Source organism: Echiichthys vipera, assembly GCF_963691815.1.
Source record: "Echiichthys vipera genome assembly, chromosome: 6".
NCBI classification, from domain to species: Eukaryota; Metazoa; Chordata; class Actinopteri; order Perciformes; family Trachinidae; genus Echiichthys; species Echiichthys vipera.
In genome coordinates, this window is record NC_139831.1 from 28,630,032 (window position 1) to 28,654,846 (window position 24,815).

The 24,815-nt window shown below is 41.2% G+C and overlaps 1 protein-coding gene across 1 annotated transcript; it reads right to left on the reverse strand.

Annotated features, from left to right (window-relative positions):
• ccdc142 (coiled-coil domain containing 142) lies at positions 1-24,815 on the reverse strand (the record flags this gene model as incomplete). Its single annotated transcript, XM_083915457.1, has 18 exons — positions 24,563-24,815; positions 22,411-22,505; positions 20,678-20,718; positions 19,740-19,782; positions 19,315-19,568; positions 18,212-18,439; positions 15,235-16,481; positions 11,240-11,541; positions 10,410-10,496; positions 9,940-10,122; positions 7,077-7,243; positions 6,574-6,705; positions 4,309-4,423; positions 3,526-3,703; positions 2,433-2,543; positions 1,992-2,092; positions 254-422; positions 1-109 (listed from the first exon to the last, which is right to left on the reverse strand). The coding sequence occupies exons 1-18, from the start codon at positions 24,583-24,585 to the stop codon at positions 1-3; spliced, it is 3,585 nt and encodes a 1,194-aa protein (XP_083771583.1). The 5' UTR covers positions 24,586-24,815.

The following is a 24,815-nucleotide window of genomic DNA, read 5'->3' on the forward strand; positions in this document are numbered from 1 at the left end:
TCAGGGTTCAGACTTGAAGAGACACTGCAGTCCCGGCAGCCTCCAGCGCCGAGCGCTGCTGTGGATCCTCAGGTCCAACCATTCCCGCTGAACGACACCCAGAGCTGCACTGAAACACGAAACGAACACTGTTCACTGCTGAATTTTATCACAACAAAACAAAACACACCAATAACGCAGAACTTTGTGAGGTACTCTGACGGCAGGGACACTAACACTAACCCACAGAGAAATCGCAGATGTAAAAGCGTACCTTGGAGCGAGGTAGGGCTCTCCGGGGCTGGATGGGTTCACTGGAGGGAGGTCAGTGGTCAGAGGCGAGGGGTCAGACTGAGTCAGGTCCTCCCCCTCCATACATCCCAGGTTGGTTATGCTGCTCCCAACTGCTGCATCAATGCTTTCTCTGCTGCTGTTGGCTGGACCTGAAGAGTTACACACAGAGGTCACTGCCACTGGTCTTTTCACCGTCTTGCTCAAGGACACATTCACAAACTTATTTATTGTGAAAAATACAGATGCTTTGTGGCTATACTTTACTGAATGACAAATGTTTGAGTGAAAACTGTAGCATTCCTTCTGCTTCACTCACTTCAGAGGAGAAGTGACAGAAACAGAGGTACATGGAGATTAAGTCAGTAACAAATCAACTGCATCATTAAAGGTTGAATATGTAGAATCTTTATTAAAAGCTATATTTAAAAAAAAATAATACACCCACAGGGGGTTTTGAGGGCTACAGAAAAAATATATTTAGTCTGAATGAATATTTTTAAAATTTTTGACGGGTTTGATGATGACTTTCTGTCCCGTTCTGTTTCCATGGTATCAGCCAATAGCCTTGGGTGTTGCTGGTTGGCAGGGTTGTCTGTTGTTGGGTGCAGCTACTGTAGGCTGGCACTGGGTAGGCTGGCACTGGTTTGTCCCAGCAGCTGAGTGAGCGGGGACGGGCAAAAACCAGAGTCAATATAGGCCAAGCATTCACTCCATGGACTGAGAGAAAGGGACATGTCCCCCCCATCCCCCCCAGGATCTGCACCCATGTCCAGAATATTCTGCAACTTCTTCAGGTGCACCAACGAGAGTATCCTGCATCACCACCAGGCTTCACCTGGTCCTCTTGACACTTTACCTTTTGATTTTCTTGTACTGTACAACTGTTTTCACCTCTGTCCTTATTGATTTATTACTTCTCATTATGAATATGCATTTAATACATTTACACTGTTTATTCATCACAATCAATGTGAAATTGATGTTACATTTTAAAAAATATTTGATAATGTTTTATTTGAATCCTCATCTTACCTTGCATTACTTTAGATTTTTTTTTTACTTTTTTAGATTTTCATTTTGCTGTTGTTACGTGTGTGGTTTTCCTTTTCTTTCTTAAATGATTCATGTTTGAGGACCATGAGACCTCACACTTTTGTTGCCAACGCCTGCTTCCCTGGAATGGTTGTGGACATGATAAATAAAGAGCTGGAGCAGAGTTATGTCCACAGGGCAGAGAACTATTGTGCAGAATAAATAGTCCCAACTTTCAACTTCTACTTAAATGATCATGCTTATTTAAGCAATTCTTACCTTTTTAGCATGTCGCACAGCACTTGGTAATAATATGAGCACCAACAACTCTGCCACCCTCCAAAGTCCCACCCTCTTCCCCCTGCCTGACCTCCTCCCCAGACACGTGCGGTGAAAAAGTGAGCAGCAAAAGTGAAACGGAGCGACAGATGACGGGCAGGAAGCTCTGCAAATCATTTTATTCGGTCCAAATAAAATGATTGGTCAGACTTTTATCAGAAATATATGAGAATTGAATAGTGATGAGTTTCAACACCTGGTAGATTTTTTTACGGTTCAGTGCGCCGTACGCTTATCAGGAGCATTTTAAGATTACAAAAGAAAAGTGTCAAAATGACAGCAAGGTAAGAATTGCTTTAAGTGATATTCAGGCTTTAAAGCTCCCTGACTTTGTGACTGATACTCACAGCAGCGTGTGAAAGGCTCCCAGGCTCTGGACTGCAGGTATGGTTTGGCCTGTGGCTGCTGGAGCAGACACACCACTGCTGAGTCAACTTGTTGGAAAACCCTGCAGACAGAGAGAAGGATTACTTAACCTGCTTACCAAAATGATAATGATCAGTGCAGGCTCTGTTCACCCTGACGTCAAAATATAAGGAATTATTGAATAAGGTCAGTTTGTTTCAGCACATCAATAATTTAAAAAAATAATTTCAGATTTTCTAGGGCTTTTTGTTTTTGTATTTTGACTCGTTAAGAGACACAAAAGAGGGCCCAAAGAGCTCAAATCAGTGTATGCTTAAATGTATTTAATTTATATACAGAACAGCACTTATATAAACAATACATTAAACAACTACAGCTACATACAGTGAGGTTTAAGGGCAGGATGTAACACAGACTGATACCGGAGGCTGAGGAGTTGTTGGTGGAGTTCATCTGACAGACCGTATTTTTCGGACTGGATCAACTCTCTGATCGAATCAAAGTCCTGCTTCAGCTGGAGCGCTCCCTGCACACTGTGGAGGAACCAAACAACAGCATCAGCTACACGGTTAAACACACTCACACAAAACTAACTCAACACACAGCTACCATGAATGCAGCTTGACAACTCATCACACAACCATGTTTTTTAGAGACATTTTTCTAGTTACTAAAATGATGCTTTATATTTTTGCAATTTTCAAAGGTGATGAGCCGATTCATTGCACTGCTCGCCTTTTTTTGGAGTCAGAGTCCTTCTAAAGGCTCATTTATGCTCCGGGTTGGATAGATCCTCCATGTGTAAAGAGAAGTGGATACAGCGTTGGAGGCGTAGCCCCGTTCATTCCTATATAAGTTCTTCAGTGGTGCATAAAGCCAAAACAGTTCAACTGCTGCGACCAAAAAAAAACACATGATTGGCAGTATACCTCCAGTGCGCGGCTAACTTAAATGGGGTTGAATGATTTAATCGTGGGTTTCTTCTAGACTTTCAAAATGCTATCAGACGGAATTAATCAAAATCTGATAGTGACGCATTTTGCAGTCACACGTCATTTCACGTGGTTGTGACGGTCTAAAAAAATCATCCATGAAATCAAAGGCGTCCCCTTCCCCATGTGAGCCAAGGGGAAAAAGTGTTTTTTATTTGGGCGCCGTGACATCACATTACCGACACAGAAGTTGCACTTCCACTGTTTGGCCGCTATGTCTTATTGGCTTTAAAGCCCGGCGCCTTTTGTCCATACGCTGCGTTCACCATCTTTATTGATTACAACATAGTGAAATTTAACTTCTGCATTTAACTCAGAGTCAGACCCGCAACATGCGGACGTGAGGATGGAACCGCCAAGCCTTGTGATTAGGACCGCTAAACCTCTTGAGTCACAGGGTCCATGACTTAACAGTTGGGTCTCAGGGCTCTGCATTGATGATGTCATTAATCTGTTTCAAATGTGCCATGCATTTAGAGGCTGACACTGTGGTAGACATCTATGAATGATAGCAAAAACAAACCTGAATTTGATCTTCTGTTGCAGGATGTGTTCCATCCATGCCTCCATGAACGCTGTCATCGTTATACTCAGAGCCTGCACACAGGCGTCCTCAGACAATGGTGCCACACCCTCTAAAACCTGACCAATCACGGTCTGAGCGGCCACAGCAGCATACTCACTGGAGCTGCTGGGAAAAACTGTGCACCAACAGAGAAATACAAAGTCGTCAATACACTGTAAGATGTTGCAAAAGTTGGTAAAGTAAGCGTTCATTTGGAAGCCCATTAATGTTATGTAACAGACTTTATACCTTTGTTTTGAATAGTGCTGTATAAATAAAGCATATTAACGTGTTGTATGTCTACGTATGAACAGGCTCTGCAGTGGGTATCAGGCTGTGCTGCCACAAATCCACCTTAGCCCTCTCCACATGATATGCTTTGGCTAAACTGTAAACTGATCCAGTTGGCTTGATAGGCACCTTCATCTGAATGCCATGACCTGCTCATTTGTCCAGCCGCCATCATTGTTTATCTGGCTCCACCAGTCTAAGAGCAAACAGCGTACAGGAGCCACACATGTGGTCACGTAGCCGGTTCATAACTTGGTCAGAAACAACCCATTCTCTTGCCGTTTTTGTATTTGTCTGACGATCTTGCCATCGGCCTTTACTGAAAGAAGTTCCTGAATCTCCTTGTCTCTCTAGTCAACCGACTGTACAGTAGATCTACAAATCCATCCATGGACTGGTGTTCCTCTCTGTTTATTTAGTTACAAGCCGAGCCTGTTTTCTGTCCTGTACCTGTCCTGAGGCTGGGTCTCCAGTGGACACCAGATGGCATGGTCTGTTCAAAGATCTCCCCTGAAATCCTCTTGCAGTCTATGGAGAAGGTCTTGAGCGCCCATGAAGAGAAGGTCTGAAAGAGAAGTGGCACTAGGATCATATTAGAGCTACATTCTTTACTTTGCATCATGCCACATTCATGCTGGCAGGATGAAGAAAGGGAAAACACTCACACTTTATTCCAAAACATCGACATTACAGGCCCTGTCGTTCATATGTGTCATATACAGCACATGCATCATCAGGCTACAGCGTGAATGGATGGATTAGTGAACGGGCCATCCAGGCACAGGCACAGGGGACCTGACTCACCTGAAATGTTGCTGTAAAAAACAAAACGATCACAAAGAGATGCTATAGACGAATCCGGCAGTGGCCTAAGTGAACAAGCCGCCATTGCTGCGGTGGTGTCTCCCTTCGGTATGTGCAGTATTTATGTCATAAGTGCACCTTTTCTACTTTTACCTGTACTTTTTATGCAGCATTACTTTTGACAACGATGTCTAGGAAGTCAGAAAGAACCTGTGCAATTCTTTGCTGCTCCAACAGCAGTGGGAAACTTCTACTTTGGAAAAAAAATGAATGAGAACTAAACAAACTCTTCATGAAGAGTGCTTGTAATTATTTACCTCCGTCACTGATAAACTCAGCTACTTGACGTTAAACTAACTTACTTAGGTTATATTTCACAATAACAGCACACTGAGTTCATTTACTGTGTGTGACCACAGCAGTCTTGATAGAGGCGTCTAACATGAGCTAGCTAAGCAGTGTTAGCTTAGCTAGCATTACTTTTTCACTGTGTTAAGCTCGGCAGCCTCATGATGTTCACTGTGAGATTGAGTGTGAAGTGTGAACCAAAACTTCCTCTGTTAATATTCTTGATCCACTTCTGGAGAACATCTGCACGCCCAGGGAGTCCATGTAGACCGTACGGCCTCAGACAGGGGCGCTCTTCATGAGGTAAAGGTCTGAATCCATGTAGACTTTAGGGCCTCAGACAGGGGCGCTCTTCATGAGGTAAAGGTTTGAATCCATGTAGACTTTAGGGCCTCAGACAGGGGCGCTCTTCATGAGGTAAAGGTTTCAATCCATGTAGACTTTAGGGCCTCAGACAGGGGCGCTCTTCATGAGGTAAAGGTTTGAATCCATGTAGACCGTACGGCCTCAGACAGGGGCGCTCTTCATGAGGTAAAGGTTTGAATCCATGTAGACTTTAGGGCCTCAGACAGGGGCGCTCTTCATGAGGTAAAGGTTTGAATCCATGTAGACTGTACGGCCTCAGACAGGGGCGCTCTTCATGAGGTAAAGGTTTGAATCCATGTAGACCGTACGGCCTCAGACAGGGGCGCTCTTCATGAGGTAAAGGTTTGAATCCCTGTAGACCGTACGGCCTCAGACAGGGGCGCTCTTCATGAGGTAAAGGTTTGAATCCAATTGAATTGCACAGGTTATTCCTAGACATCATTGTCAAAAGTAATGCTGCATAAAAAGGACAGGTAAAAGTAGAAGAAGAAAAAACCTCTAATAACAGCTTCCATGTAATTGCAGGCATACTGGAGGGAGACGCCACTGCAGTAATGGCGGCGCTGCTAGATGGTGAAACACAGACACGGCTCGCTGGATTCATCTTTATGAACACAAACATACACAAAACAACTACAAACGACATAAATGACCTTAAAAGAGACGCAAAATTACTAAAAATACACATAAACCCACAACAGAGATGCAAACCATCTTAAAATAGATGCATAACGTGTATGTGTACGTCAGACATAAAAGACATAAAAACCACTACAAAGGTAACGGCTACGGCTCTCTGTTGTAGTTTTATTTATTTTATTTTTTTTGCATTGCTGTGCCTTCAGTTGGGGCGTATTTTGGTACAAATCTGATGACAGTTGTGCTATTCTTTTTGCCAAATGCAGGATCTTGGCAGAAGAGCCTGATTTCTCTTAATTACACTGACAGGAGGCTGACATGAACATGAACTCTTGTTCCTGCTCAGGTCTTTTCAGTGTGTTCTGCCTTGACTTTGAAAACAAGTCCAGATAATGTTTTGTATGTGAACACAGCTGATGTGTCGCTTGTTCTCTAATCCAAGCCTAAATATTGGGATACCATTCTGACAACACGGCTTTCACTGCTCTGAAACAAAAATGGAAGAGGAGTCGGCTTTCTAATGTGCGGCTGAAACTTAAGAATAAAGCAGCGGGTCACCTGCAGCTCGGACACAGCACCGTCAAGGGCTTTGAGTTGCTGCCTCAGCAGAAGATGGCTGTGGTCACTGTCTGAATTCATCACCAGGGACTTAGTCTGATGCAGCAGCACCTCTAACGACTCTCTCAGCACCTGCACACAGAGAAAGACACCTCGTTAAGTTGATGCTGATTTAACTTCAGGGCTCCAACTGTAAATCAGAAATTCAGCGATCATAATCACTTCATGAGCTGGCAGAATATTAAGTCTGTCTGTTTTAGTGTGTGTGTGTGTGTGTGTGTGTGTGTGTGTGTTGTCTAAGTTTCTCTTTGACACAACTATGGAGCTCTATGGCACAGAGGACTAAGATGTGTCTGGCTTTGATACACACACAATACTTGTTGGCAGGATCAATTCACTGTAAGTTTTGGTCTTTTCATTGAAAAGTTGCTAATAATAAAAAAGTGTTGACAAAGTTGTGTGAATACTGCACATACTGGTCTTGTGGTTGATGAGTCACCTACTTTGAGGTCTCCCTGTGTGATGAGCAGGAACTTGCTGACGCTCCATGAGGAGAGGAACTGGAAAGCCTTTGACATGACCCAGACTGTAGACAGCTGCACTGTGGCTAACGCCAAGCTAACAGTGTGTCTTTGGAGAGGGAGTCTTGGGGGGACGAGGCTAGAAGAACCTGAGGAGGGAGAGAGGGAGAGAGGGAGAGAGAGACCTACAATTAATGCCATTAAAGGTTGTATGTGTAGAATCTTTATTCAAAGCTACGCCCACAGGGCGTTTTGAGGGGTACAGAATGAAAGTATTGCTTTTCCATAAAAAAATGATAAAAAACTGTATTTAGTCTTAATAACTATTTTAATTTTTTTTGGAGGGGTTTGACAATGTTTCTGTCCCGTTGTGTTTCCATTGTACCAGCCAATAGCGGCTGGTATTGCTGGTTGCCAGGGTTGTCGGTTGTTGGGTGCAGCTACTGTAGACTGGCACTGGGTGAAATGGAGTTTGCCAATCCTGCAGCTGCTTATTTGTCCCAGCAGCTGAGTGAGCGGAGACGGGCAAAATTATTTTCTGTTGTTGCGACTACGATCTTGAGACACTAGATGGCGCTGTTCTGCCCATTCTCCATATTCAACCTTTAAAACTAGTAAGTAACTTTTATAAAAAATATGTTTGGTCATATTTGTTGGAACTATATCCTCCTATGAGACGGACCGTTACAATTCATGTCCCTCTGCCTCCACCTGGTGCTCCTAAAGGCATCTGCCAGATTCCACTGTGGCTGAAGGAAAACAATCAGAGCCAGGAGTCTCTGACACAGTGTCAATGACTGCTCATGAACTACAATCAAACTGTGAAGCTAGACAGCGCTGATCAAATATGAATCAATATTCTGTTACCGTAGCTCATATTTCCTGCACAAAGTGTTTCAGAAACATACTTTAGTCCCTGTATAGCTGTAAAATGAGAAAGTCTGTCCAGATGGTGGGTGGGGCTTGGTTTTGTTTCAACTAGGTCACAAACTTTTCTCATTTTACAGCTAAACACTACCTTAAAACATGTTTCTGAAAATAATGCAGGAATAGACAATACACACACAGAATCTTGATGCACATCCAAGCTGTATGCAATATTTCAGTACCGCCAGTTACTAATGTTATAACTTCACTGCCACTTGCCATGTACTTACTTTATTTTATTTTGTTATTTAATGTTATTTGGTACTGTACTTTATTGCCATTTGTATTTGTAATTTTACTTTTATAGCACCCATAAGCAGGTTGCTTTCATTTTGCACTATGACAATAAAGATATTCATATTTGATCAGCGCTTCTCACAGTTTCTTCAGAGTTCAGAGCAGTCGTTGACACTGCATCAGATTGGTTGTTTTCATTCCATTTGTTGTCATTAGAATAGAATAGAACAGAAATACTTTATTGATCCCAAGCTGGGAAATTGCAGAAAGAAGCAGCAGGTGGAGGCAGAGGAACATTTTTTCACAGATTATCGGTCTCGTGTTGCTGTCAGGATATAGTGACAGTGTCATTAAATATGACAAAGAGAAAAGTTACCTACTTCAACCGTCACACTGCTTTGGTTTAGCACTGATGGGCTTCACCACTGGAGGAGCCCGGCTCAACCAGAGTCCACTGAAAGGGTTAAGCTGATAATTCGTCCTTTGAATCGATGAAAGCCAGGATTCACTGCTTGCAGTTGATTTTCAAATGCATTTCATTCACCTATTCTTCATACTTACAAGATGTTTTAATTCCATATGTGTCATCATGTAGACTAGAGAACCTTTCAGATCCTTTATGCATCTCTTTTCATTTATCTTCAGACAACCTGCTCTTGCTTCTGCTGTACTTGTTATGTGTAGGTACATGTAAACATACGCATAGTTATCCCCAAAGCAATTTCAGTCAAAAGCATCTGGTCTTGGTTATTTGTCTAGGAAGACGCTTCACCTCTCATCCAAGAGGCTTCACCAGTTCATGTATGTATCTGACCAGGCTGGGACTGGTCCAACTAACTGGTGTGGAGATCCATGTATTTAAGGGCGCACTCACATTGTCCATCCGTACCGTGCCCAAGTACGTTTCACGGCTAAAGTCTAGTTCGTTTGACCAGTGTGAGTGCAAGTGGTGCGGTAAGCTTGCTGTGATGTGCTGTGTTATGTACGACGGCGTATTAGGGACAAGTATGACCCGGGGGAGGGGGGGAATATTTCGAGAAAAAAGTTCAGATGATCTATGAGATTAAAAAGTAGCAAATCTAGGAGAAAAAAGTCACAACATAGAATAAAATAAGTGCCTTTAAAGTTTCATTACATATAACATTAGAAGCGCCAAAATGCAGTCTCATCTACTGCGTATTAAACATGATGTCATCTGACCCTCTTAGCATTCCTTCATTCTTTCTAAACTTCAAAACAGAGTATTGCCGTAGACAAAGTAGCTTGCACGGCCTGCAGCAGCGTCTGTGTTGATCCTGAACAGTTCAACAGGGAGTGTAAAACAAAACACTATATTTCCGACTTTGTATCTAATAAATTTACAACTTTTTTCTCATAGATTTGCCACTTTAATCTCAGAAATCTGCCAATTTCTTCTGGAAATATTACCCCCCTCCCCATGGTCCATAATTCTTTTTTTCTTTTCATACTTGTCCGTGACACGCTGTCGCAGTTATGTTATGTTTATGTGGTGATAAATATAAATGTGTTCTTGAATGAATCTTTATATTCAAGTGTTTTGTTTTTCATATGGCGCTGCACTCATTTAAAATGTAAATACAATTTTTAAAGAGATATTGCACGTGAGTAGCTGCGGTGGGATTCAGTAGCTGAGGAGGAAACCTGGTGTGTGTCTCTTTACCTGAGGCCCTGCTGTCTGAGGGATGGCAACACAGAGAGGACAGAAGAGGAGGGTGCAGCAGCAGGAAGTGCTCCATGGTCACTGACATCATCTTATTTCCGTCTTGCTTCGATGACGCCGTCTCAGAGTTCATATCTGTGAGACACTTATCTCTCAGAGCTGAACCTAAACTTCTGCACACCTCTGAAGAAAGACAGACACAACTCAAATATTCAGTCAGTACTTGAGTTGTTATTGTTGTTCATGAAGAGTTTATTTTAAATAAAAACTTTCAGGGAGATGTTCTGATGTTTAAGGTTGGGGATTTAATACTGAGTGTCTGATTGTGAATCATCCAAAATCACATCAAATTTAAAAATACTGCGCAGATGATTAAAATATGGAATGCCAGTCCAACTGCCCGTTGCTGTTGAACACAAACGCAGAGATTATTTGTGTGTTTGTGTGTGTGTGCGTGCGTGTGTACTAACCAGAGTCCCACTGAGCATGTGCAGTAATGCCTAACAGATAAAGACTGAAGTCCTCTAGCATGGCTCTGCACTCCTTGGGAACCAGATCTACAACAAACAGCACAAAAGCCAGATGTGTCACGTAGTCCGTACAGTAAACTGGATTTCTCCTCTCGTCCGTCCAGCAATTCAAAATCTTGCAATCGGAAGAAATAAAAACAAATTCTATCGATCCCCTTGATATTTGCTGGGCTAACAAAATGCAACACAAAGTTGTACTCCATAAGATTTGAGCTCTCTTGTTTCTAGCGGCCTCTGTGTCGGTAAGATGTAACTGCAGTCGTGCCTGTTCTTTAGAGCCTCCATCTTGTCACGTTCATGGTCACTATATGTGTTGACTACTTATTTTTTGCTCTTTAGTAAACTTTATTGAAACACATTTACCTCCCTACTTCCGGTCCGTTCCCTATATATTACCCTCTTAAACACACACAAACACACGCACACACTCCTATTACACTTCTGCTCTTACTACAAGCCTGACTCAGAAGATGGAAGTTCCCAATTACAAGTTACTGGGTCCCTGCACCCGACCCTGTGGGGAGCCCAGTGCAAAAAGCTTCTCATGTGAAGGCCCCTTAATTGACTTAACGCTCAGTTCCATGTTCCACCTGACACAAGCGCCACAAGGCCTGCAGCTGCCATGGTGAAGTAACAAGCTAATGACTTTTTTAAAGAAGAAAGAGCTTGAGAAGGATCGAAATACTAAATATATAAATACTATGAACGACTGTTGCAGTTTTGTGCAGACACTTCCACACTGTAAATTCTACACGACATTATCTTCTCACCCGTCTTTGCAGCTTGACTGATCCTGTGCAGGATTTGAAAGCTCCCGTGTTTGTCTTGGAGGTTGATGCTTCCTGCAGTGTTTCCTGCTTGTGGCACATGCAGCTGCAGCCACAATGCTTTGCTGCAGAGAGTCCACAGCAGGGACTGGTACTGCCCATAGAGATCAGCAAACACCAGCGACTGACCCAGGTCCAGCCACTGCACCGAGTGAGGCCAACGAAGACAGTCCATCTCCACTTTTGTCCCCTCTGCTGCTACGGTGTCCTCCTTCTCTGGGTTTCCTTCTCTTCCAAAACCTGAGCTGAAGGGTACAAATACTCTGTTATCATACATGGACTGTGTGTGTGTGTGGTCGCCAGAAGATCAACACAACACAGGACATATTTTAGGCCACATTACTGTTGGATTTGTTAAGATGTGCAGTAAACCATAACAGCGCAACAACAGGTTTTCCTGCTAAAGACAATTTGTCCCCCTGTAACTTTTTCTCAACAAAAACAGAGCTAGATCAGGGGACAAACATCAGCTGGTGAAGTGCCAACACTGTACACCTCTCACAGTCTTATTTCATACTGCATTTGTACATCATTTCTACACATGAAAGCTCCAGAACAAATCTAGAATGTGGACTTTGAGTCACATTATAGTTCAAACAGTTCAAATAATACAGTAAGCTATCCAGCTTAAGTAACGGTAAGTAATAGATACGTTGAAATAGTTAGTTAAAATTAATGGATAATAGCTGAAATAGTTAGTTAAAAGTAATGGATAATGGTTAAAATAGTAATTTAAAAGTAATGGATAATAGTTAAAATAGTAAGCTAAAAGTAATGGATAATAGTTGAAATGGTTAGCTAAAAGTAATGGATAATGGTTAAAATAGTTAGCTAAAAGTAATGGATAATGGTTAAAATAGTAAGTTAAAAGTAATGGATAATAGTTGAAATAGTTAGCTAAAAGTAATGGATAATGGTTAGCTAAAAGTGATGGATAATGGCTAAAATATTTAGCTAAAAGTAATGGATAATGGTTAAAATAGTAATTTAAAAGTAATGGATAATGGTTAAAATAGTTGGCTAAAAGTAATGGGTAATGGTTTAAATGGTTAGCTAAAAGTAATGGATAATGGTTAAAATAGTTAGCTAAAAGTAATGGATAATGGTTAAAATAGTAAGCTAAAAGTAATGGATAATAGTTGAAATGGTTAGCTAAAAGTAATGGATAATGGTTGAAATGGTTAGCTAAAAGTAATGGATAATGGTTAAAATATTTAGCTAAAAGTAATGGATAATGGATGAAATGGTTAGCTAAAAGTAATGGATAATGGTTAGCTAAAAGTAATTGATAATGGTTGAAATGGTTAGCTAAAAGTAATGGATAATGGTTAAAATAGTTAGCTAAAAGTAATGGATAATGGTTAAAATAGTAAGCTAAAAGTAATGGATAATGGTTGAAATGGTTAGCTAAAAGTAATGGATAATGGTTAAAATAGTTAGCTAAAAGTAATGGATAATGGTTAAAATGGTTAGCTAAAAGTAATGGATAATGGTTAAAATAGTAAGCTAAAAGTAATGGATAATAGTTGAAATGGTTAGCTAAAAGTAATGGATAATGGTTGAATTAGTTAGCTAAAAGTAATGGATAATGGTTAAAATAGGAAGCTAAAAGTAATGGATAATAGTTGAAATGGTGAGCTAAAAGTAATGGATAATGGTCAGCTAAAAGTAATGGATAATGGTTAAAATATTTAGCTAAAAGTAATGGATAATGGATGAAATGGTTAGCTAAAAGTAATGGATAATGGTTAGCTAAAAGTAATGGATAATGGTTAAAATATTTAGCTAAAAGTAATGGATAATGGTTAAAATAGTTATTTAAAAGTAATGGATAATGGTTAAAATAGTTAGCTAAAAGTAATGGGTAATGGTTGAAATGGTTAGCTAAAAGTAATGGATAATGGTTAAAATAGTTAGCTAAAAGTAATGGATAATGGTTAAAATAGTAAGCTAAAAGTAATGGATAATAGTTGAAATGGTTAGCTAAAAGTCATGGATAATGGTTAGCTAAAAGTAATGGATAATGGTTAAAATATTTAGCTAAAAGTAATGGATAATGGATGAAATGGTTAGCTAAAAGTAATGGATAATGGTTAGCTAAAAGTAATTGATAATGGTTGAAATGGTTAGCTAAAAGTAATGGATAATGTTTAAAATAGTTAGCTAAAAGTAATGGATAATAGTTGAAATGGTTAGCTAAAAGTAATGGATAATGGTTGAAATGGTTAGCTAAAAGTAATGGATAATGGTTAAAATATTTAGCTAAAAGTAATGGATAATGGATGAAATGGTTAGCTAAAAGTAATGGATAATGGTTAGCTAAAAGTAATTGATAATGGTTGAAATGGTTAGCTAAAAGTAATGGATAATGGTTAAAATAGTTAGCTAAAAGTAATGGATAATGGTTAAAATAGTAAGCTAAAAGTAATGGATAATGGTTGAAATGGTTAGCTAAAAGTAATGGATAATGGTTAAAATAGTTAGCTAAAAGTAATGGATAATGGTTAAAATGGTTAGCTAAAAGTAATGGATAATGGTTAAAATAGTAAGCTAAAAGTAATGGATAATAGTTGAAATGGTTAGCTAAAAGTAATGGATAATGGTTGAATTAGTTAGCTAAAAGTAATGGATAATGGTTAAAATAGGAAGCTAAAAGTAATGGATAATAGTTGAAATGGTGAGCTAAAAGTAATGGATAATGGTCAGCTAAAAGTAATGGATAATGGTTAAAATATTTAGCTAAAAGTAATGGATAATGGATGAAATGGTTAGCTAAAAGTAATGGATAATGGTTAGCTAAAAGTAATGGATAATGGTTAAAATATTTAGCTAAAAGTAATGGATAATGGTTAAAATAGTTATTTAAAAGTAATGGATAATGGTTAAAATAGTTAGCTAAAAGTAATGGGTAATGGTTGAAATGGTTAGCTAAAAGTAATGGATAATGGTTAAAATAGTTAGCTAAAAGTAATGGATAATGGTTAAAATAGTAAGCTAAAAGTAATGGATAATAGTTGAAATGGTTAGCTAAAAGTCATGGATAATGGTTAGCTAAAAGTAATGGATAATGGTTAAAATATTTAGCTAAAAGTAATGGATAATGGATGAAATGGTTAGCTAAAAGTAATGGATAATGGTTAGCTAAAAGTAATTGATAATGGTTGAAATGGTTAGCTAAAAGTAATGGATAATGTTTAAAATAGTTAGCTAAAAGTAATGGATAATAGTTGAAATGGTTAGCTAAAAGTAATGGATAATGGTTGAAATGGTTAGCTAAAAGTAATGGATAATGGTTAAAATAGTTAGCTAAAAGTAATGGATAATGGTTAAAATAGTAAGCTAAAAGTAATGGATAATGGTTAAAATAGTTAGCTACAAGTAATGGATAATGGTTGAAATGGTTAGCTAAAAGTAATGGATAATGGTTGAAATGGTTAGCTAAAAGTAATGGATAATGGTTGAAATGGTTAGCTAAAAGTAATGGATAATGGTTAAAATAGTTAGCTAAAAGTAATGGATAATGGTGGAAATGGTTAGCTAAAAGTAATGGATAATGGTTGAAATAGATAGCTAAAAACTGATAAATGGTTAGTTAACTTAAAGAAATCATACAGCTATTAGTACAGGCCTCATAGCAGCACAGCTCACCAAACCAACCTAAATATTGACAGTTTAAAAATGAACAATATCCACTGTTACATAATGAATAGTGTTATACATTTGGAACACACATTGGGAAGTGATGAAGTGGTACGTGTGTGTTTATCTGACAGGGGAGGAGATCTAGGAAAGGGTCTGAACTGCTTGTTGAGCCTCATGTTTTCTGTGCTGGTAGGCACACCAGAGAAATGTACAAACACACAGAGAAATGGAGTTTTTCATTGTGTGTGCCTTAAAATTCAACACAACAGTCATTGGCTGCTTAATCGTGACATTACCTGACAGCGGCTTCTTGCCTGGTTGTAATTTCCAGTTCAGCCCATTCCTGCGGACTTCTTTCCACATGTTGGTCCTTGTTCCATTCTGTACTCAATTCCACTGAATCAGCGGTGTTCAAAACCATCAGGTTAGTCTTTCCATTTGGTGATAACACATCTGTTGTACTTTGGAGCACTTCAGTCGGTGCCTCTGGTGAAACTAGTGGAGCCAGCAGCTCACTGGAGGAAACTAGCACCTGAAAAAGGAGCTCTACTGATGAATGGTCCTGTTGGCAACCCCCTGACAGAGGCAGGCCTGAGAGATGACGTAAGCTGGCTGAAGGGGGTGAAACAGTCTGCAATAGTTTACAGTTTTCTAGCTTTGATTGGATTGGATCCAAAGCTTCCACACTGGGAAGCTGGGCTGTTTGGCACTGGCTGGTTTGGTCTTTGTTAGAGCCCTCTGGTCTGTGTTGGACAAAGGTGGCACTGTCCAAATGAAGGCCGTGGGTGTAAACAGGAGGAGTTTTATGGCAGCTGTGACGAGATGAAGAATGAGGGGGGCGGTGTTGATTAATAGAGAAGAGAGGAGAGGTAGTTAGGTAGGTATGCTGCAGCTGCTCCCAGGTCCACTCAGATTTCAGAGCGGAGGTCCCACAGCAGAGCCTGGCCCCTGGACTAACAGAGTCACCAGAACATGCAGAGGACTCGTGGTTGGTGTGGACCTGACACATGTGACAGCCCTGCTCAGACGCCCAGTGGTGCAGCTGCTTGGCTGCCACGTCTGCTTGGTGAACCGCTAAAATCGTCATCAGCTCTTTGACCGAGAAGGCAGCAGGGTGATGGCCTTTGCTGTTTGGAAGACTAGACTTCAGTGTGGAATAATGTGCCTGGTGTAATACTGCAGTCCTCAGCTGGGTGGCGCTGTGCTGCGCTCTCTGCTCTCCCACAGCCTGGTTATACAGGTCTGTACCAGTGAAAATATCCTCCAGGACTTCTCTTGGTACAGACTCTAATTCAGTCTGGGCTACAGCTGACAGAATGACACACACATAATGCTCCGTCACAACCAGCGCCTGCAGACCGAGTAAGTCCAGAGTGTGCTTGATTTGCACCAGTAGCCCAGTCTGCTGGACCAGGGCAAGTCTCAGGTAGGGGTCAGACTGGACTCTGGAGAACAGACGGGACCAGTGGTTGAGATGGACCCGGAGCTCCTGACTCAGTGAGACAAGACCAACTGGACCGATGGAAGACCAGTTGGACGAGGTCTGGAAAGGAGAGGGTTAGGGTTAGGGTTAGGGAGTTGTGATACGTTTTTAGTACCGATACCAATTTTTTTTTTCAGTACCTTACTTAAATAAGGACATGTTTTATTTTAAAGCTGCAGTCTGCAAGTCTGGCAGATTGAGATGACTCAAATTTTGAATGTTTACAACTCTCACGCCCCTCCCCCTCTACCACTGAGCTCCTCCGCTCCCTCCCATCAAGTGCTCGTCAGTGCACGTGCACCAGATTCCTGTGAACGCACCCTTGTCTTCTCTCATCATTTAACAGCACGGGGTACATGCTACATGGAGGTAGGCAGGCTAACTTACTCATAGATAGCAATTGCTAACGTCATTTAGTGTATGCCTAGCTTGAGGCATGTGCCTGTGATGTTGTAACATGCGCGGGGGGTCTGTGGCGTGTGCACAGACTGTGAATTATGCTGAGTGGACAGGATGAGACCGGCGAGTCGGTCTCAGTGAATATGATCAAACAAATGTTGCCGATTGCGACTTTATTTATTATTTTTTCCATTTAGGATAAGAAACCAAAGCTCTGAAAAGTTGACTGCCGTCTAAACATCTTAACAAGAGGAGCAATACACAAGCTAAAATAAAACATGGTCTGTAATATAAGACCTAAGGACGATTAGATCAAGAACTATGTGATCAGAGGCATCCATGTACTGGGTGACATTAACAACAATGATGGTCTCGGATCATTTCACGATGTTAAAGACAGCTATTATCTTTAGAACAAACCCATTTAATAGAACCATCGGCTTCTGATGGCCCTAAAGCTTTAGCCTCTGTACTTTATTCAAAATTGCTCACAGCCTCTTAAAAGACATTTTGCTGGCTCCCTGCAATCCTGTCCGTCAACAACTTATCTGAGTAGTAGCTCAGATACAGTTATACTGTTAGTTACAGGCCTAACAGCAGCTAAAACCCTCATTGCAATAACTCTAACAATGTTATGAATATGGAACAATCAGTTGCCTGTATAAACGGGGCTAAAGGAGACAACCTGAATCCTTAGCACCTGACTGCAGAGAAGCTAAAGGCTTGTGTACAGTCATAATCAGATTAATAAATCAGTTGGTCTTTCTGTCTTGATCCTGTAGCTCGTTATTTCTTTTCGTTTTATTTATTTATTTATATATTAGTTGTAACCTCAGCCTGTTAAAGTTTCTGTCTTTTTATTTCAAAATTGTGTATTTTACTTTGAAATGTCTGTGCGATGTCTAAGATACATCTGTTCAAATGTGTGTGTGGACTGTTCATTATGAATAAACAAATGGATTTTGGTTCTATATTATAAGAAACAAAGTGTAATGTTTGTGAATATGCAACTGACATTATCATACTGATCCATTACACACAATATAATCCAAACTATCAATAACCAAAAAAGGAAAAAGGCTTATTTTTGCCTATCCTATACATTTATAAATATTTTGACATGATATGATATGATACCTGAAAGGACTAACGTGATGTCAAAGAGGAGAAAGACATATGGGTTCCAACTGCTCCCTTTAACTGCCAGAATCGTGGAGTGGAATTTTTCGCTGAATGTTTTGAGACAATGCTGGTGAACATATGAAAAGCTGCAAGGAGCTGCACAGTCAGGTGCTGATTCTCAACAGGAGTGACATTACTCATGGTGCTCTGACTGCGTGTTCATATGACAAAGACTGCTGACAGGAAATGTTCCTGCACTTCAGCCTAACCTGGTTGTGTGTCAGCCGTGGTTTCCCCAGCTGATCCTCCAGCAGGTGGCTCACTCTGGATATGTATGCTGCTGCTAGGCGAGCCCTCCTGGTGTACTCGTGTGTGAAGAGCAGCAGGGATCGCTGCTCCAGGAGCCTCCACAGAGCTGTGTAGTGCCCCTGCAGGAAGGAGGAGGAGGGGGGCAGGAGGAGAACACCGCCCTCTGCTGGGAGACCTTTACCACACACCTGAGAGGGAGGAAGAGAGGAGGAGGGGGTGGACAGTATGGTAGAATGTGTATTAGAACGCAGGGGTAGTTTTGAGTATTTAGGATGCAAGAAAAATAACGTAATAAGTATGTCCCAGAACATAGTATGTCAATGCAATATGCCACAAATACAAGGATGTCCTGGTGCATCCAGTTGGATTTTGCAGCATGCTTTTCTGGCTATTCTGACCCACAATTTAGGTCAGGTTCACTAACTATGTTGTTGGTGCTTTGTTTTCTGTGTAGGGACTCTTCTCGTGCTACAGATGAGTTTACACTGGAATTACACTTCAATAAAAAGCAGTGGTGTGCATTGTCTCAAAATGACATAATATTTTAGATGAGGGGTCCTCAGAGTCTTCTCTAATAGGCTGAATGTCTGAAGAAGTGAAGTACAATGAAAAAGGATTTCATTTCAGAGGACTGAGAAGTAGCATGTGCTGAAATACAAACACAAACTGCTAACACTTAGGTCAGATTGCTGCATTATAGGTGGCTGATGAGGACATATGTGACCGCAGAAAAACTAAACGTATAATAGAAGTATAAAATAAGTATAATAGCACTATCCCAGACCTGTGTAGTAGGTGTGGACATGAGAACACCTGGGCACATTCAATCTGAAAACAGAGAGAACAGTTTTGCTACGGTTTCCAGGTTGTTGTTTGGTGGGTGTGTCAGAGGTGTTACCCAATCAGAAGCAGCGTGTATGTAAACTTGTGGTATTAAAAAGCCAGTGCACTTGCGTACACAACAAGGCGTTCAACGCACCACCGTTTCAGTTTAAATAAATGCTTTGCTACGTTTTGTTACGCCTATGTTGAAATTCAGTTTCCTACAGCCCCTGGAACTCACCCGGGGAAACCCCATCTGTGCCCTGCCGACCGGCTGCCACTGCGGTGCCACGGTCAGAAGAGCTTGCTGCAGACGCAGCAGACGTGCAGAGGAGCGGGACACCAGATTGTTAGCGACTACAAAGTTTCCCTCTACCTCTTCTTCATCTTGACTGCGGCCGTGGAACAGCCACTTCAGACTGGGATTAAACGTGCTCCTGAGTAACGTCTCAGCTCGCTGCAAGGAACGGGAGATGGACCTCTGTGACCAGGTACCTGAGGGGCAGACCAGGTGTGTTCAGCACACCAGAGAAACTAGGACACAACTCAACGTGTACAACAGGAGTATGAGTAGAGCTCATGTGTTCAGTTGTGGTGGCTGATAACAGTGTGTTTTTGGATGCTGCAGTGATGTACATGGTGGCTGCTGTCACATATTCATAGTACCGTTAGTGGTCAGATCCTCAGTCACCGTGCAGGAGCTGCATCTCTGAAAAACACAACACAGTAAGGGAGCGCACCTATGTTCCCCGGGTCCTATGTTCCCCGCTTTATACGTGACAGGGGAACATGTTATTTGTTCCACAATCAGTTCCAAACTCTACAGTAAATAGGCGTATGTGGAACCTAACACTAGCCCATAATCCTAACCGTAACTCCTGTTGTGGAAATGGATTTCCTCAACAAAGATCAACAAACAGGATCTGCTTTTTCTCCATGGTTTATTTTGACAAAGTATTTTTTTCCTCTGCAGACAAAAATACATTCACCCCTGCTTCCTCACGAAGCTTTGAGTTTAGCAGAAATGACCCCGAGCCCACTGGTGCTCAGCCTTTTAGTAGGAGGAGACACCCCATCCAGACAGACAGGGTCACAAGGGAATAGATAGAACAAGCTACGCCTTGGTTGGGTGACGTCTTTAGACCAAACAAAACATGCCTTAGACATTACAATCCTCCTCTGAACTTCTCTCATCACAAGCCCTCTAAAACAGATGGATACCAAATATCAAAAATTCACTCCTGACCCTAAAACAAATGCTAAATTAAATCAATGGAGCCATAGGCTTATGCTACAGTGGAAATATAGACCCCCGGGGAACATAGGAATGACCCCCAAAGTAATAAACAGATATACACACAGCAACGCACAGATACAGGCCCCGATCAGACAGAGGGGTACCAGCTGCACCTTTTTATTGTTCTTGCTAATTAACCAAAAATCAATTCACTTTGGGCTCTCGGGGGCCTTCAGGCATTACAAGATTTAGCATAATTCTCTCTGGGTTCCATATACAGTCTATTTCCATGATTACCATTATTAGACAGTCATGGCGTCCAACTGATGGGTAATAAAGATTTAAATGAAATCAAAGAAGAACTAACCTGCTCCTTTTCTGGACAGGATGACTCAGAATTATCCCGGTCTGAAAGAGAGAGACAAACAAAACCCACAATCATTAAACAACACGAGATGTCTGCCGGGTGTGTCTCCCTGTCCCGTCCCAAACAAAGCAGAGTTGAATCCCACCCAATTTTCTACACGGCTTTTTACGCCTTTATTTGTTAGTACAGCTGAAGATCAACAGGAAAAGGGAGAAAGAGAGAAGGGATGACATGCAGCAAAGGGCCGCAGGTCGAACCTCAGTTCACTGGGCGCCCTCTCTACCAGGTGAGCTACCGGGTGCCCTTATGGTGAGCACTTGTGGGAAACCATCCATCCTCTGAATGCTCTAGATCTGTAGTTTGTGGTTGTAAAGTTTCATGAGGCTGTGATTATCCTAGAGGTCACAACAACTCAGCTTATACAGTGACACTAAAAAACCCACAGCCTCTTAAAGAGCAGTAATGTCTCCGCTGGTCTAGAGGAGTGAGGAATCAGTAGTCATTGACGATATGAAACGATTCCGAAACTGGGGCGGCATAATAACAAAACAAAGAAAACATGACAGGAGGCCACTGGATGAACGTGTTGCAGAAGGGTTTGTGTACTGGCATTCCTCGTGTCTCTGTGGGGCTATGGTCTTGCTGTAAATGTCGGCTCAAAACACACAGCCATTTTCCACTGCCATAAGAAAACATGGGGATCAGGAACCTGGCTCTTGGGTTACTTTCTTTTTTTATTGGTGACATGAAGGACAATTACATCACAACACTTGGACTACAAATACAGACAGAGGACATGAAGTACAGATAACAACAGAATACAACGACATGTATATTAGTAGTATATGTGTGTGTGTGTGTGTGTGTGTGTGTGTGTGTGTGTGTGTGTGTGTGTGTATGTGTGTATGTGTGTGTGTGTGTTATTATAAACACATAATATGGCATAGATGGATGACATATGTGACACCAGTAAATAAAAAAAAGGTAATGAATAAAAAATAAATAAATATGAGAAGAGAATACGAGAGGAGGAGGGAAAGAGAAGAAATAAAGAAAAAATAAGATAAAAGAATAAGAATAATCTGCAATGCCACATGGTAATAATATATTACAATGAGAGGTGCCGATGCCAATACCGATTTTTTTTCATCAGCCTGAACCGATGACAGATACGGACTCACGATTTTCTTGAGTCGATATTTGGAGCTGATACTACTTTTTTTTTCTAAATGTTTTTAGTGCAAGAGAAAAAGTATGACAGTTATACAGTGCGTCTGCCTCGCTGATACTACTTTTGCTCCCTCAATTTACTCATTATAAAAGTTTCACAATGAAGATAACAAATGTTTTGAGTCTCAATTTAAAAAAACAAACCATTATTGACTTTAAAAAAGGCAACACGGAGCTCCCTGTGGACGCCCATCTGTAAATAATGCCGGGAAAAAACTACCGACGAACGCAGCAGCCCACATCGGCCGATACGATACACCTAAAAAAATATTAGCCGGCAGATGTATTGGTTCTAACACTAATTGACATCAATTTTACCAATCATTGAGCCTAAGTCAAATACAAATGATGGATCGCTGTTATCTAATAGTAGACCTTAAACTCACCAGTGCGTTTCTGGATTCGTGGTGCTTACCGGCTCCACGGCAGAGTAGGAAGCACCGAGGTGACCTTAAAGACTTTGTATGTTTAGCTTCTATCCCTTCACTGTTGGAATCACTGACCTTTCAACACATCCCCTGCTGCCAGACCAGGCTCTCCTCCAGGATCCTTAAGTGTCTCTGCGTGGTTGTGATCCATCCCAGACGACGCAGTCGGGCTGTGAACACACATGAAAGGATGCTTCTCAGGCTGAGGTGGTGTCTGTGAGCAAATGTTGTCATTAATACGTAAAAGTTATTGTCTAGTTTTATATATATATTTGCACTAGGCTTGGGACGATGAAACTCTTAAAATGGCACTAAAACACACTTGAATCAGTTTACCTTACATTTAGTTGAGAAATAAATATTTGTATTGCATCACAGATACGACATATTTTGAAGTGAAAAACAATTCTTAAAAGGTTGAATATGTAGAATCTTAATTAAAAGCTATATTTTAAAATAATAACACACCCATGGGGCGTTTTGAGGGCTACAGAATGAAATTATTGCTTTTCCATAAAAATATATATCTTAGTCTGAATTAATTTAAAAAAATGTTTTCACGGGTTTGACAATGACTTTGTGTCCCGTTCTGTTTCCATGGAAGCAGCCAATAGCGTTGGGCGTTGCTGGTTGCCAGGGTTGTCTGTTGTTGGGTGCAGCTACTGCAGGCTGGCACTGGGTGAAATGGAGTTTGCCAATCCTGCAGCTGCTTATTTGTCCCAGCAGCTGAGTGAGTGGAGACGGGCAAAAACCAGAGTCTATATAGGCCAAACATTCACTCCATGGACTGAGAGAAAGGAGAGAAACGCCATTCAAACACACGCCCAAATGGCTACAGTTCTCCTTGATCGCCAACATCACTTTCATCTTTACTTAGCTGGAACGGCTAACGCTAACGGCTAACAGTCAAACTCCTCTAATACTTGTTTTTATGGTGTGATTTTCTGGAGGGGACGGGTTCAAACAGACTCAAACAGACTCCGGTCTCCTGTAACTACTGGGCTAGGTCTGACCAACCTGGCAACCCGACTGCTGGAATTATTGTTGTTATTGTTGTTGTGATTACGATCTTGAGACACTAGATGGCGCTGCTCTACTCAATCATCAGTAATGATCAATTTAGATATGTTTAGTTGATAAGTACATACAGAGCGATGTTAACTGTACAAGGAACAAACACTTTCATTACTTGGTATTACTTATGGGCCAAATGAACGTTATCGTTAGAGAAAAACTGCAGTAAACTGTGACTCAAGTCACTCGTGAGGATATTCACTATTGTCCCGATAATGGAAACTCATCACGATCAACTCATGGAAAGGGTTTATCTTGATCTTTGTCCTGTCCTGTTTTTTTTCCCCCAATTCAATTAATTTAATTGCCATATCTAATATAAAACACACACACACTCACACGCTTTTGGCATAGTGGTGATTACTGTATGCATTTTAACATGGGCTCATTTCACATTAACTTTATGCACTAATTACTTTTCTAAAAAGTGCCTTCTAAATTTTGTAAATGCCCCCTTTTTCTGACAATTTGGCAAAAGTTTCCCCAGAATTATTTGAACATTTCCTGCACTGAAATACAACCTAGAATGTGTTATTATTGTTGTTGTTGTTGTTGTAAATAGATTTATATCGCAATGTTCATAACAAGGGCGACACGGTGGTGTGGTGTCGCCTCACAACAAGAGGGTTACCGGTTCGAATCCCGGCTGGGGACTCCCGTGTCTGCGTGGGTTCTCTCCGGGTTCTCCGGCTTCCTCCCACAGTCCAAAAACATGCACGTGTTAGGTTCATTGATGACTCTAAATTGCCCGTAGGTGTGAATGGTTGTTTGTCTCTGTTTGTCTCTATGTGCCCTGTGATAGACTGGGCTACACGACGATCCCAGCTGACATAACGCCCGATGTCAGCTGGGATCGGCTCGCGACCCCGACAGGGACACGCGTTTGAAAATGAATGAATGTTCAAGCAGTTACAAAGTGCTTTACAGAACAAGATGAAATGAACACACAGTCAAGACAAAAACATTAAAAGCATAAATAAAAACGTGTGTTGCATGTCACGTTTACTAAAGTACACAGAGATGTGAACACTTGGACCGAAGTGTTCCATGTCAACAGGTCAGTGCGGTCCTTTTCCTTTAAGTACTAGATAGATGCTCCACAGTTTCTACCTTTGACAGATAGCAGCGGAGATGGGAAGACAAATGTTCTTACCGGTTCTTAGAAAGGGTGTCCATACGTCCATCCCCGGGGCATCCTGACGACTCGACACAGGAGCTGTTGTCTTTATTATCGGGAGACTGTCGCTCCACGTTCGCTCAGTGGGGACTTTAGCAGCTACTAACGAGGTTTATCCGTTATTTCCTGTTTCTGTTGGTCGCATTCCTTCAGTGAAACGGTCGCTGAGAGCCAAATATCGTATTATTGACTTACTGCTGTTCTCAGATGTAGCCTTCTGCAGTTAATC